The following is a 16,122-nucleotide window of genomic DNA, read 5'->3' as shown; positions in this document are numbered from 1 at the left end:
TGACAGATTAAAAATAGGATTTTATTATCCCAAATCCCCAATTATTACCCTAACTTTGGGCTGTGTAACATGAACCTTTACTAAAGAAAAATTAATGATCGTTTATGAAACTCTACATTATTCACGTTAAATAATCACACATTCCTTTGAAAGACACAGTTTTAGAGTCCCTATAAGGGACCCCGCTATAGTACTACTAAAACTGTACAATAATCTGATTGTTATACTGTATATAAACATCTATATACAGGGGGAAAAATAATACTTTGATCCCCTGCAGATTTTGTAAGTTGCCTACTTACAAAGAAATGAAGGGTGTATTTTAAATGATAGAGGCAGAATACCAACCAAAAATCCAGAAAACAAAAACACAGGATACAAATGTTATACATTTAAGTTGCAATTCAATGTGTGAAATAAGTATTTGATCCCCAAGCAAAACATGACTTAGTACTCAGTGGAGAAGCCCTTGTTGGCAAGCACAGAGGTAAGACGTTTCTTGGCGTTGGTGACCAGGTTTGCACACATCTCAGGAAGGATTTTGGTCCACTCTTCTTTACAGATCTTCTCTAAATCCTTAAGGTTTATTGGCTGCCTCTTGGCAACTCAAAGTTTCAGCTCCCTTCATACATTTTGTATAGGATTAAGGTCTGGAGACTGAATAGGCCACTCTTGACCTTAATGTGCTTCTTCTTGAGCCACTCCTTGGTTGCCTAAGTGGTATGTTTTGGGTCACTATCATGTAAACTATCTTCAGCATGATCACAGAGATCATGAACGCTTCTCCCGACCACAACAATTCAAAGGCTTCCATTTTTACCGCTTGTTCGTGAATCCGTATTCTGCTTTGTTAAGAGAACAAAACATACTCGGACTATACTAATGTCTCTGTGGATGGGAGATTATCTGCAGGTATAAACCCTGCCATCCGAAATATGTTGATCAGGAATACAGGAGTGACGCAAGCACACATCAGCTACACTGATGATGTCTTTGCAGAGTGAACACATCCCCTCCAGACGATTGTTCTGTGCATCGCACAGGGGCCCTTCGCTGGCGGACATATCCCCACTCTGCAAACACTTTTCTCTACATCCCCCAAGGAGCTTTCCACTATCAAACAAATCTCTACCAGCGTCAGTCTGCCCCAGTCAGCTCTTTAGAGCAGGCTGTGGGAGAACTAACATTGGGAGACACTATGAACATGCATATTAAATAAATCTTCATAAAATTTCCACAACACTGCCGATGCCATGTGATTTGTGTGACCAATCATAGCAGATACATGACAATTGTAAACAATGGATGACTTCTTTTTATGCCACCCATTGTGTGCAGTTGTGTTGCTAACTGTGATTGGTCAGTGATCACATGGTACAGACAGAGCCAATCACAGCCTATCTGTAACATGTGATTAGCTGTGAGCAATCACAGCTAATCACAACAAAATACACTGAATGGATCAGTTTCATTCAGTAAAAATTGTTGCTTATACCAGTGTAATTCACTGGTATAAACAATCATAATGTGTAGAAAAATAAAATGAAAATCCTGATCATTTCCCTAGAGTAGTACAGTGTAACCATGGTGGTAGCACTGTATTGCGCTGCTCAGTGTGTTAAAACAAATCGTAAAAAAAGGAAAAATTGGAAAAAAATTAAAAAAATTATTACTAAATTCTTTTTGTTCGTTTTTACATATGGTCACCATTTTCAGCTTTCAACGCTGTCACTCTTTGAATGACAATTGTGTGTTCATGCAACGCTGCACCCAAATTAAATTTTTATAATTTTCTTCTCACAAATAGAGCTTTCTTTTGGTGGTATTTAATCACAGCTGGATTTTTAATTTTTTTGCTAAAAAAAATGAAAAGAGACCGAAAATTTTGAAAAAAACGTTTTTTTTCTTAGTTTCTGTCGGTAAATTTTGTAAATAATTTTTCTTCTTCACTGATGTGCACCGATAGGCCACACTGATGAAGAAGCACTGATAGGTGGCACTGATAGGTGGCACTGATAGGTGGCACTGGTGGGCAATGATGGTCGGCATGGATAGACTGCACGGATGGGCAGCACTGATGAGCAGGCACTGAAAGCCAGCACTGACTGGCATCACTGATGGGCACTGATGGGTGTCACTAATGGGCACTGCTGGGGCTACATTGATAATCAGGGCATTGATGATCAGTGCCCTAATTACCTGTTCAGTCTCTGCTGTAAGGAGATGCCGCAGATCATCTCTCCTAGCATCACACTCTGTCAGTGTGAGGTGAGGAGATCCGAAAAACAGCATTTCCGATCACATGGTAAAAGAGCCGTGTCATCAGCTCTTTACCCAGATTGGGGTCGTGCCATGTGATGTCATGTTCTAGGAACACATAGCGACCGTGTGAGAGCTGTGACACTGCTCATATGATGGTGCCCCAGAACGAGAGAGTATCCCACTTGCCATCATTTAACAATGCGGGTGGGAGTTAATGTCTTAATTTCCCCAAAAATTGTGACAAAAAAAATGATAACTTTAAAAAAACTTGCCATGCATCTTACTAAATACCTTGGACTGTACTTTAGAAAAGGGGGTCCTTTGGGGGGTATTTGTACTGTCCTGGCATTTCTGGGCCTCAGAATTGATCAATTTTCAGATATATACCATAGTTTGTGGACACTCTCTAACTTTCCTACAGACTAAATAATATACACTGATTTAGGGTATTTTCCACCCAAAAAAGTAGCGGAATACATTTTGGCCTAAATTTATGAAGAAAGATTATTGGCAACATTTTATAAAGGAAACAAAGAAAAACGCGTGTATAAAAATAAAATAAAAAAATTCCGTCCTTTTTTTTTTTTTTTTTTTTATTCATTTAGCAAAAATGTAAAAACCCAGTGGTGATTATATTTAAGATTTTTATGAGCAGGGCCCTCCTATTCCTTCTGTATTGTAATTTTACTGTCCCCCTATACATTGTAAAGCGCTACATAAATTGTTGACGTTATATAAATCCTGTATAATAATAGTTATATACCACCAAATGAAAGCTCTTTTTGTGTGAAAAAAATCTTTCTTCTTGCATGAACGTGCAATTGTAATTCAAAGTGTGAGCACACTGAAAGATGAAAATTGGGCTGGGCAGCAAGGGAGTGAAAGTGCCCAGTATTGAAGTGGTTAAAGGAAACTTTAGCTTTCCACATTTGTGTGAAGGGCTTTCAGACTACTCTGGTGTAGAGAGGGGCTCGGTTATGTTCGGAATCCTAGTCCCAACCCACCTGCCCGATCCCACCAGGAAGCCAACACTGCACACGGCTAATTGCAGGCAGTGAGACATTTCTCGATCTGTGCAGATGCTGACCGGGAAATGTCTCACTGCCTGTGATTAGCGGTGGGCAGTGTTGGCTTCCTGGTGGGATCCCGAACACGCCCGAGCCCATTCCTACTGTATAGTTTTTAAGATGCTTGCATACTTGTATGCTTTTTTTTTTTTTTTTTACTGGCAGCATATGTCTTATATGCCTTATATGTTTTATGTATTGATATGTTTGACTTTGACTTTTATGGTTTTTCATTGCAGAATTGATCACTGGAACAATGAGAGAGAACGAGTTGTACTAATAACAGAAAATACTCTTTTTATCTGCAAGTATGACTTCATCATGCTATGCTGCCAACAGATTCACAAAGTTCCTCTCAACTACATAGATCGAATATGTAGTGGCGTTTTCATCTTTCCACAGAAGTCCCTAGACAAGTAAGGATGTGTGTTTTTTTTTCTTTCCCCTATATATTTCATATGTGAAGCCCAACAGCCACATTTGTCAGATTTTTTTTTTTTCCTGTCTGTGACCCCATTAGGGAGATTTTTTTTTTCCTGACCTCCCGTCTTTGTGCTGCCTTTGCAATAAATAGTGGGGGGCGGGGGGGGGGGGGTGAGCATTGGGACAGAAAGTTACAGAAAGTAATGATTCAAAAAACATTCTACCCCTTCCTTCTATTTCCTGCCATGACAGTAAGGGCGTCTGATGTTTTTTTAACTGCTTCTAAATGCTCCTCCATGTTAGCCTATGTGTCCATGCACACAAACTGTAAGAGGCGTTTAGGGGCAGAAAAAAGACAGCCTGTGCGTCGAGGAGAGGCTGTTGAGCTGTAAAAACGAAAAAACGCCCCTAAACGCTGTGACAAGCTGTAAGCCGCGTTTTGGCGTTTTACATTATAGGGAGTAAAAAAAAACGCCCATAAACGCTATTCAAAAATGCGGCTAACAGCGTGTCTTTAGCGCTGCTTTTTCCTGGCAGCAGCACTGCCATTTTTTAAACGTCCTGTGTGCATGAGGTCTAAGTGAGGGTCGATCTTCCCAATAGGGACACAGAAGGCAATACAAACTTGACAGACGTTCTAACCTTTCCCTGCACTTTTTACAATGGAAAAAAAAAAACGGTTTCCTACACACTTCACCATCTTTGCACATGACCAGAAAATCCTATGCTATAATGGTGGTGCCGGGGGGGAATGGTACGGAGCAGGACTGAAGTTCTGCTTTAGTAGGCCAGATAGTTCATTCAGTTGTACATTGAGTTCTATGTAATTTGCTGCATACAGGTTCCAGAGAATCTTGCTCAAAAGTGGGTTGGGTGCTGCTTGTTGGAGGCTGTGCTTGGCAATTTCCTATCTAGCTCAGCTTGATGTATCATCCTTGAGATTCAAACTTCCAGGCAATCTAATGAATAGCTTAAAATGGTTGTAAGCCCTTCCGTATACCCAGTGAATTGACTGGCCTCAGGTGATACAGAGATGAAAGAAATCCTCTACATAAATTGAACCTGTTTTATCTGCAGTCTTCTCTTCTCTACATTTGCTCAAAGTACTGCATTTATAAAGGTGGTCTGAGAGTTCAGAAAAAAGGGGGCGGAGAACATACATTCCGTTCTGCAGAGCTTAGTGAAGAGTTATAAGAGCTGATTGGAGGAAAGGGAGACACCCCCCCCTCCCCCCCCCCCCCGCACACAAGAACAGAGCTGAGGCTGTCAATCATAAGCTGCGTGTTGGAGATCCCTTCCCTGTCACCATTTTTTCTTTTGGTGCCAGGAAAACTTGTCAGAAATGACTCGTGCTGATAGCAGAGGAATGAAGCGCAGACAAAAATTACACTTGGTTCTCTTAATTGAGACAAGTACATACTATAGAGGGATGTGTTTTGTTCATATTTCATGTCTGAGGTTTACAACCGTTTTGTGAAAGAGAAAACAAGAATCCCACAGTGGGGGTGCCAATGCTGCATTACGTACAAGCAAGTATAAGGGCTTTCCAGATCATAATATTATGCTATATGTATTTTAAGGCTTAATTTGAATTTTTAACTGCAGTGTACCTTCATCTTTGGTATGTTTATGAAAACAAATATTAACACATATGATGTTCAAGATAATACATATGCTAAAGCTGAACTATATCCTTATGGAAAATCCATGTAAGGCAACTGGACAACGCTGACAAATCTGCAGCAGCTGCGTGATGCTATCATGTCACTATGGACCAAAAACTGAGGAATATTTCCAATATCTTGTTGAATCTATACCACATAGAATTAAGGCAGTTCTGAAGGCAAAAGGGGGTTCAACCCAATACTAGCAAGGTGTACCTAATAAAGTTGCCAGTGAGTGTAAATATAACTACAGGTGTGGCAACAAATCGGCTTTAAAAATGATTAAGCTTTGTTTACTACCAAGTGCTACATGTGTTGTACCAGCAGAGGTCACTGTAGCTCTAAATTTTATGCTGCATGTATTACGAAAATAATTTTAAAAAACAAGTTCATGGCTCTGGAGTGCAGGTGATGTGAAACTATTTTGCTACTTTTATATATGAACTATAAATTGTATTTTTTTTAAATGGGTATACAGCTTTAACAGGACTTTTATAGTACTTTGCACAACCATTTTTTCCCCTTGGGCCTTTCTATATTTTATAATCCTAGAATTACAATTGTTTTAAGTATTGTGTTTTTTTTTTTTTCATTTGATTTATTTATATTAATGCAACACTTAGGCAATTGACGGCTGCAAAGTGGTTGCATAATCCTGACCGGACGTCATATGACGTGATCAGGATTATGAGCCGCTGCGCGCCCCCGGGGGCGCGCATCGCGGCGATCGTTGTTGCGGGGTGTCAGTCTGACACCCGGCAACTACGATCTCGGTAAAGAGTCTCCGACGGAGACTCTTTACCACGTGATCAGCCGTGTCCAATCACGGCTGATCACAGTGTAAATGGGAAGAGCCGGTGATCGGCTTTCCCTCACTCGCGTCTGTCAGACGCGAGTAGAGGAGAGCCGATCGGCTGCTCCTCTGACGGGGGGTCTGTGCTGATCGATTATCAGCACAGCCCCCCCGAGGATGCCCACACTGGACCACCAGGGACGCCACCAGACCACCAGGGAAAAGGTAATCCTCCCTAGACCACCAGGGATGCCAGTCAGCACAATGGGTGCCAATCAGTGCCCATAATGGATGCCAATCAGTGCCCACAATGGGCATCACTGATTGGCATGCATTATTGTTTGGCACTGATTGGCACCCATTACTATAGTATAACACCAATGCCGCCTATGAGTGCCCACCTGTGCTGCCTATGAGTGCCCACCTGTGCTGCCTATGCGTGCCCACCTGTGCTGCCTATGAGTGCCCACCTGTGCTGCCTATGAGTGCCCACCTGTGCCGACTATGAGTGCCCACCTGTCCCGCCTATGAGTGCCCACCTGTGCCGCCCATCTGTGCCGCCCATCTGTGCCAATTTGTGCCACCTATCAGTGTCCGTCCGTGTCGCCCATCCGTGTCGCCTATCAGTGCCACTTCATTGGTACCACATTGGTGCCCATCAGTGCCGCCTTATCAGTGCCCATCAGTGTAGCCCCATCAGTGCCCATCAGTGAAGGAGAAAACATACTTATTTACAAAGTTTTGAAACTGAAACAAAAAAAAACAAATTTTTTTTTCAAAATTTTCGGTATTTTTTTTATTTGTAGCGCAAAAAATAAAAACCGTAGAGGTGATCAAATACCACCAAAAGAAAGCTCTATTTGTGGGAAAAAAATGATAAAAATTTCATTTGGGTACAGTGTAGCATGACCGCGCAATTGTCATTCAAAGTGCAACAGTGCTGAAAGCTCAAAATTGGTCTAGGCAGGAAGGTGTTTAAGTGCCCAGTATTGATGTGGTTAAAAGGGCGCCACAACGAGTCATGTTTTAAGGCTTTCCATTATTTTGCACAGGTGATTTGATCAGTTTCACTGCCTTAGTAGGGATCTAAGGGAAATCCTGAAAACATGACCTGTTGGGGCGCCTTGAGGACTGGAGTTGAGTTAAGTTAAGCAACACTGCTCTAATGTATCCCTCTTTCCCATCTAACAAAGTTGAGGGGTATGCATTCTAGGACATTGAACTTAAAGAGAAGTATGGCCAAAACTCTTTTTTGGCTCTACTTCTTCTGTAGGTCAGAGAGGAGTGCACTTAGTTCTGCGCATTCTACTTGTCTTTGTTATGGACTGTTTTATGCAAAATTGCCATTTAAATATGTTTTTTGAGTTTCTGGTGGAAAATTAGAAAATTCCCAGGGAGATAAAAAACCTTTGCAACACTCTGCGTGTTTATTTTTGAAAAGCTGTATTAAAAAAAAAAGAAGAATACTTAGATTTAGAAAGCATTACGTTTTACTTAAGGGGCATATTTTTTATATATATATATATATATATATATATTATAAATACACACGCACGCACATATATCATTTTTTTTATGTGTGTGTGTGTATATATTTATATATAAATTATTATTTTTTTATTTTATTTTTAACCCCGTGGACATGATCTGGCCCTTTTGTGAATCAGTCCTTGCATCTTCTTTAAAAACTCCTGTTCTTAAAGTGTCATCCTTTCTGCATCACTTACCAGTGCCGCTCTTATCTCTTTCATTCTTACTGTTTCTGACCAGTGGAATGCCATCTTTCTTGATCTGTGTCAAACTCTATCACCATCTGTCTTCAAAGCTAAACTGAAGTCATTCCTTGTGGATCACTAGGTCATTAGCAGCTTTTCATCCGTGACTGCACTCAATGTCCTTCCACCTGGGACCCGTACTTTCATCTATTCTCCTGGTTTCTATGAGTTCTTATTTTATCTAGTTTGTTCCTGGCCTACATTTTCTATGAATACTGTTGGACCATATTCTGTAAATAATGTTGTTGTGTTTTTTTTCTCTCAGAAAATTGAAAAATACATAGTAGGGTTCACTACTTTGTTGAGTAAAATCTGACAAATATTACCATTTATTGTGGCCAGGGGCTAATGTTCAATGAAGGTTAACAACATCAAAAGTGTCCAAATGTTAAACCTGAACCTTTAGGCGTACGCAGGGGGTGTGCCTAATCACTATGTACGGTGCCGATTCCCCCTGCTGCCCGAGCCCTCCCCACTGCAGTGCTGTTAGCTTTCCTCCTTTCCTCTCCCCCGGCTGCTGTGGGGGCTATTTCATGATGGAGTAAATATGTACCGTATTTTTCGCTCCATAAGACGCACCTAGGTTTTAGAGGAGGAAAACAAGAAAAAAAAATATTCTGAACCAAATGGTGCACTAAAATATTTAATATTATACTACTACTAATATTACTATAGGTGGGTGGTGGAGACACAGCGATACCACATTCCTCCCCCCCCCCCCCATCAAATCAGCTCAGCTACCCTATACCTGGGTGGTGGTAGTGGACACAGAAACCTCCCACCCCTTTCTAGATCACTTCACGGTGGTAGGGCAGGCACAAACGCCCCTTCAGCCTCTTCTCACACCAGGTCAGGTGACTGGGAGGTGGATACCATGCCAGCCCACACTTCCCACCCCCTAATCACCAGCTCACTTCAGGCAGCAGAGGACACTGCCATTGCAATCCAAAACCCCCTCACTTGGCAGGTGGCTGGCTGGCTCTCAGCCTCAGATTCACCTGGGTGGGCGGCAGCTAGGAAGGTCTGGAGGGCTGGGGATAAAGTTTACAGCAGCAGCTACCGGTGGGAGGAGTAGAAAGTGACAGACTGAAGCAGGCCACAGCGCCAGGGGTGTTCAGGCTGAAAAAAAAAATCTACCAAAAGGAACAGCCAGGGCTATCACCGCTCTCGGGATGGTGCCATCTCTGACGGGTGTCACCTGAACTGGGTGCGGAGCGGACCCCCATAGAGACTCCAGTTCAGCTGAGCCTGGAGAGAAAGCCATGTGTGTTTTGAGCTTTGGGGTGAACACCCTAATGCAGTAGGCTGCGCACACCTATGACATGAACTATGTATAATGTAATAAAAAGGCTTAAAAAGGTTGTAACACTAAAATAAAATTTAAAAATAGAGGGCATGACCGGATGTGAGCCGCGGCAGACACATTGGGAAGGAGCTCCAGCGATTCTGATTTTAATCCTGCACCATCAGTGCATCTGCTGGCCTGGTGAGTGTGCCTACTCTATCATAGATTGTTCATCTGCCTCCCCTGCACTGGTCCTGACCTCTATTTTTTTCATCCCGCCTACCCAATCGCTGGATAAATACAGCTGTTGCTGGCTCCCCCCCAATCGTGGCCCGCCGTCATCTTGAAGGCCTCAATCCAGCACCATCCTCGCTCCTGCTGGTTCGGGGGTTGTTCTTGCACAGACTGTACATCTGCTTCCCCTGCTCAGGTCGTTACCTATATTTTTCAGCCTGCCTGCTGGATTAACCTGGCTACCATTGGCTCCACTCAATAGTGGCCTGTCAGCCTCCTGTGCCTCAATCTAGCACCATTCTTACACCTGCTGACCCAGAGAGCTTTCCTGCTTGCACAGATGGTACATCAGCATCCCCTGCTCTGTATTTTTGAGTCTGCCTGAGTAATTGCTAGATTAATCTGGACATTGCCATCTTGCGGCCTCTCTCAACTAGTCCAGAACACCTATCCGGTGGCCCAAGAAATTTCATCTGCCCTCTAGCCTGATTGGGGGTGTTGTCTGGACAGCTGACTTTGAATAACTGCCCCGGCTGCCAATAGCTCGATCATTATAGTCTACCACCATCTTGGCTGTCTCCTGTGCATCCTGCATGCTATCCATCCTGGTGAAGACTCTCCCCTACATAGTGGTCTCCCTAGCCTGGCCTTCCTGCAGATGCCTTCAAAGAGCAGGTCCACAAAATCTGCCACACCCAATCGCCGCCGCAGACTTCATGCACCCGGCCTGACACAATTCTGGTTGGCAAGCTCCAGGTGTTGCTGGCCGAGCTGGACATGCAATCTAGGGAGGCCCCAGCAGCAGCAGCAATGCTGGCTCAGGATAGTACGGCAGCGATCCTAGCAGCAATTGAGCACAGCAAAACTTCCATGCTTGTGCGCATAGATCATCTTACTGAAGAATGTAACCTTATGGGGAATGATCTCGACCAAATAAGGGGAAGGCTGACCGAAACTGAGTCTGGAATATCTGCCACTGAGGATACACCATAGCAGATTTACAACGCACAGTGCAGGCCCTTGTTGCCAAGATGACACTGAGAACATGTCACGGCACAATAATATTCGAGTCCTAGGTCTCCCTGAAGGAGAAGATGATAATCTGGCAGAATTTGCTGAGCAGTTTTTCAAGAACCTCCTAGGCTTCACGGAAGTTCCTCCCACATATGTTGAAAGAGCCCATAGAGTGCCCATGGGTCGAGTAATTTCCGGGACAAATCCTAGACCCTTTTTGGTCCACTTTCTCAACTACCGAGACTCGACTACCGAGATGGGGGCAGGATACTTTCGGAACCCCACAAACATACACTTCAGTAATGGTGCTTCCTACAGTGATTTCCAGCTTTTAGAAGGTTCCCCTAGGTATGGTATGTACATAGTTACATTGGTCCAATTTAACCCATGTAAATATATCCAAGAGACCTGTATCGTGTGCCGCTCAGGCTCACTGAAGGGGGTATCAATCCTAAACATGTAAAAATATCCATACCTGGAATTCTTCAACCTAGTAAATTTTATAGAAATCTATGAGCGTGTCCTTTTTTTTTTTTTTTTTTTTTTTTTTCAGCAGGTAGCCAGTTAACAGCATAAACCACTATACCTCCTTCTTCACAATGCAGGAAGATAGTTAAAGAAGTGTTGTACATAATTTCCTTTTCCCTTTTTTTTTTATTTATTTATTTTTTTTTTTTTTGAGTCTGGTAAATATAAAATATCACATGAATATTTTTTATTTTTATATACAGCCAGCTGGTGGAGCTCTTGGCTGCTGGTTGCACTGCTGTGTAACTCCAGCTGAAATTTAGACAGAAAAACTAGTGTCTAACCGTGTACTCAAACAAATTGCCAATTGTTTAGGTCAGCCTTTTCCAATCAGGGGCCCCAGGCACCTTGTGGTGCCTTTAGGTTTCTTCAGGGGTGCCTTGGCAAAATGTCGAACAATTGGCCACAAATCGTATACAAGCTAGCGAGTGGAATAAGCCCTCCTTTTTAGCTACACAAAGCCATAGGTTTTCATTGTGCTCTATTACAACCTTCTAGCCGCCGGCATCCTAACAACCAGTGGCACCATTGGTTGAGAAGGAGGACATCGAGCCCCTGCATAGCATGCTTTTATTTCCCCTCTACATCAACACTGAGGTCATATTAGCTGAGTGAAGGAGAGAAACTAGAGAAATGCTGTAATACTAGCCAGTGTGCAAAGGTGTATTTGCTTTGGAAGAATAAATCGCCTCTAGTGTTCGGTGTCTTGTGTACGTGAATGTTGCATTATGTAAAACATTTAGTTTAGATTCTTAAATTTTAGAATGGCGTGCCTTGATTGAGAGAAGATTGATAAATGCTGGTTTAGGCATTTTCTGCTGAGTGCAGCACAGTGACTTAGCATTTCTTTGCACCTTGCAGCATGGGGAGTCTTGATTTCAAATCTTGGTTAGGATGCTATCTGCATGAAGTGTGTATGTTTTCCCAGCTTAAAGGAGACGTCCAGCCTGAGCTCATTTGGGAGTGCTTTTTAACTGTGTGGGGGGGGGGGGGGTGGCTTAACTGGAGGAAGAGAGAGAGAGATCTCCATCTTCCTCTCTGGCAGGACGGCGGTCTGCCTTGTTTTCATAGGCAGACTGCCATTCTGCCTCTCCTGTCAACAATCGGTGGGTCCCGGCGGACATAGCATCTGTTGTGTCTGATCACAGCCGAAGCAGGTCGCTGGTGGCGTGTGCCTCAGACCCGGAGAAGACCAGAACGTACAGGTGCGTTGTATCACACAGCCGGGCCACCCCGCCACAGTAAATGTGCAGTGGGCGGTCTGGAAGTGGTTAATGGACAGTCCTATTTGAAGATGGTCAATTTTTTTTCTTGCTGCAATGTATTTACATGCTTGATATTCGAACAGTTATTTGAGGAAATAATTTGTTAATCCAGTTTAGCTGTAATATTACAATATTAATATGACATTATAAACATTTTTGCCCCACATGAGTAAATACATCGATTTTATATTCTTTTATATTATTTCTAAATATTTTCTGCACTATGTAGAGGGGGTTGTGTTTTGTTTTTTAATAGTTCTTCCAATATATTTTATTTATGTTTAGCATGACTTCAAATATATTTGAGAGAAGTATATCGGTTGTATATATGATCTGTAGCAGTCATCAGCAATGTTTAGAGAGGAACTGCAGTCTAATCACATAATTTGTAATAAGAACATCTTTGCCATTCTGAAGCTTCCCTCCAACCACTTTGCATATTATTTTATATATACTGTGATTCTGTACTTGCAAAATATGCTGCAGAAATCTCCCTCCACTAAGTCTTGCTGCATCCATTTTAAGGCTTCATGTACACGGGACGTTTTTACAACCTCTCCTGAACGATTTAATGTGACAGATAGTAACCCATGTTTAAAACGACCGCTTTGCCGCGTTTAGACGCGTTTGGCGCCTGAAACTTCGGTGTCTGAACTAATTTTTTTTGCCTTCAAAAAAAGACCTATAAACGCAACTGCCTAAAAACCACCGTAAACGAACCTTCGTACATGTACACCTAAGATAACATTGAGTTCAAAGGCAGTTGAAAGTGTCCAACTGCCTCTGAATGTCCATTTAGCAGCAGCCGTGTACATTGGGGCCTAACTGTGGGCAGCTGAAGCTGCTGCCTGTTCACTTCCTGGATTTACGTGGACACACGGAGGCACATCACCAGCTCTGCAGATTTAATTGGCCCTCTTATGACTCATCCCTGCTCCTTTTCTGGCAGACGCTCACAAAAGTGAAGAGAGAGCTGTGCATGATGTCATAAGCCTAGGCTTTTTTCCAGACAAGAAACAGGAAGTGGGCTGTATAAGGTATTTACTGGCAGAAAAAAAAATGTTTTACTATCCAAAGTTAAAACCACAAGGGCAGAAGATTTAACCAGTTCCCTACCGCCGTATTTTAAAATGACGGCGGCAGCAACTGTTCCTCCCTCCGGGTGGGCATCATGTAATGTCCTCTGCTTCCCTGCATTGTGAGAGCACTCGCCGCATCGCTGGGGACCCGGTGCATGTGCCCAGCGGCCGCGATGTCCGCCGGGCACCCGCGATTGCCCGGTAACACACAGATCAACTTCCTGTCAGGGGAGAGGAGAAGTGATCGAATGTTCCTTGTACAGAGGAACACCGATTGGTCTCCTCCCCTCATCAGTCCCCTCCCCCCACAGTTAGATTCGCTCCCTAGGACACACATTTAACCCCTGCAGTGCCCCCTAGTGTTAACCCCTTCCCTGCCAGTCACATTTATACAGTAATCGGTGCATTATTTTGTTCATACGCAAAAAATAAAAAAAAGCAGAGGTGATCAAATACCACCAAAAGAAAGCTCTATTTGCGGGGGAAAAAAATTATCAAAATGTAATTTTGGTACAACGTCGCATGACCGAGCAATTGTCATTCAAAGTGTGACAGCGCTGAAAATAGGCCTGGGCAGGAAGGGGGTGAAAATGCCCAGTATGGAACTGGTTAATAGATGGAAAGTTGAAAAAATTTGAAAAGCTTCCACTTTAAGGTGGAATTTGAATGATTAATATACCGGTGATCCCATGTTGTATTAAAATGTCATATACGTGTGTGGGATGTTGATTCTTGGCAATGTTTTAGGCGGAAAACATCAGTTATTTGGGTATTTTAAAGGCAAAGTTGTTTCCCAAATCCACTTATTGAAAAAGTCCATGCAGCGAATGTATAAGATTAATATATAAAATCTGCTTAAGTCAGAAACCTCCTTATTTAAACAAATTTGAATTTGATATCCAGGATTTCTCTAGAGCCTCTCCCATCCTCTGGAACTCGCTACCTCCACTGGTCCGCTATCCCCTACTCTTGCTACCTTCAGGCGGTCCTTAAACTCATCTCTACAGGAAAGCCCATTTCTCCAACTAATCTCCTACCACTTCCATTAGCTCATTCTCCACAGTTACAACCTTTTGTAGCACCTGCCCCACCCTATTAGATTGTAAGCTCTTCTGAGCAGGGCCCTCTTAATCCTCTTGTATTTTATTTTATTGTAACTGTATTGTCTCCTTTTATATTGTAAAGCGTTGTGTAAACTGTTGGCGCTATATAAATCCTGTATAATAATATAGTCCAGTTCGTCCAGATTGCTACTGACATTTTCCCTTGTCGGGCTTTCTTCATATGTCAGACAGCAAAGCGCATACATTGGATGTGTGTCTCCTGCATTACAGATAGGTAAGCAAAGGGGGTTCACAGATCATTAGTTTACTGACACAAGCAGTACAGAGGACTGGTGCACTACAGCTAAATGTAAATCTTAAACCTTGAGCAAGTACTCATTCATGCCTCATTTTTTCTTGTTCTAAACTACATTAAGGAAGAAAAATTCAGAAGTGGATTAGTTGCCATAGGTAACAAGCACACATTCGTTTTGAAGCTTTTTAATGGTGAGCCCCATAGTTCACAGCAACAGGTACATTTTAATGCCCTGTACACACGGTCGGACTTTAGGACAACAAAATCCATCTGATTTTTTTCCAACGGATTTTGGCCCAAACCTGTCTTGCATGCACACGGTCGCACAAAGTTGTCAGAAAATACGATCATGCTGAATGTGGTAACGTAGACCACGTACGACAAGACTATAAACGGGCCAGTAGCCAATAGCTTTCGTCTCGTAATTTATTCTGAGCATGCGTGGCACTTTGCCTGTCGGAATTGTCTACACATCGGATTTTGTTGTCAGAAAATTTTAGATCCAGCTCTCAAATTTTGTGTGTTGGAAATTCTGACGGAAAAAGTCCACATACGATCGGATTTTCCCACAACGCGATCTGATCGCATATTTTCCAATGGAAAGTCTGACCGTGTGTAAAGGGCATAAGAAATCTGGAAATAAATTGTAGTTTTCTGTGAAGGAAAACAAATTCGTTTAGTAAAAGGTGCACCTTTTTACCTTTATCGCAGTGCAGGAATTTTCTAGAAGTGACTGCTTAGGAGGAAGTGGGTCATCTTTTATGGTGGTCTGGGAGCTACTAACTTTGTAGTCAACATATCAGATTTTCCAAGCTTTTGCCCCTGAGCTAAGGTGGGAGAGGCTGAATGTACTACAGGCGAGGTAATCTCAAATTAAATACACGCTTGGCTTTTCCAGGTTACTGTAATTGTACAGGTAGAACTAGGATAACTGAAGGCATCCAGTTGTTAGCGCTTTTTTTTTTTATGGGGCGTGGGGACTGAGGGATGTGCTTTTATCTAGTAATTATATCTTGTTATTATACTGTGCCACTGGCTCAGTTCAACCCCCCCCGAAGGAAGATAATTACGATTCAGCTTGTGAATGAATACATGCATATATATCAGTTATGGAGGCTCAGCATGCCCCTGCTTGTCCTGCATTCCTTCTCAAGAAATGTTTGTTATGATCCCTGCACTTTTCTGAGATTTCTCAGACCTGAGTATGGACACTCCAGCTATGCTAGTCTGTTTTTCTGCAGCATTACCTTGAGAAGCTGTATATGGTTTCATACCACTATCTGCTGATGGATTAAAAAATATTTTCTCCAGGTTGTATTCCTTATCCACTTCAATACAGGGCACTTAAACACCTTCCTGCCCAGACCAATTTTG

The 16,122-nt window shown here is 42.6% G+C and overlaps 1 protein-coding gene across 1 annotated transcript in view; it reads left to right on the top strand.

The window, feature by feature from the left end:
• The window catches only part of TPRG1 (tumor protein p63 regulated 1), a 137,298-nt gene that overhangs the window by 63,855 nt on the left and 57,321 nt on the right, over window positions 1–16,122 (top strand). Inside the window, exon 4 of the mRNA XM_077487556.1 lies at window positions 3,569–3,745. Within this exon, the coding sequence (XP_077343682.1) occupies window positions 3,569–3,745 (177 nt within the window). The remainder of the gene's footprint in view (window positions 1–3,568; window positions 3,746–16,122) is intronic.

The sequence above is a fragment of the Lithobates pipiens genome, unplaced genomic scaffold (genome assembly GCF_037356315.1).
Source record: "Lithobates pipiens isolate NorthernLeopardFrog02 unplaced genomic scaffold, aLitPip1_a1.2 Scaffold_18, whole genome shotgun sequence".
Lineage (NCBI taxonomy): Eukaryota > Metazoa > Chordata > Amphibia > Anura > Ranidae > Lithobates > Lithobates pipiens.
The sequence above is the reverse complement of the archived record's forward strand: the minus strand, read 5'-3'. Positions and strand labels throughout refer to the sequence as shown.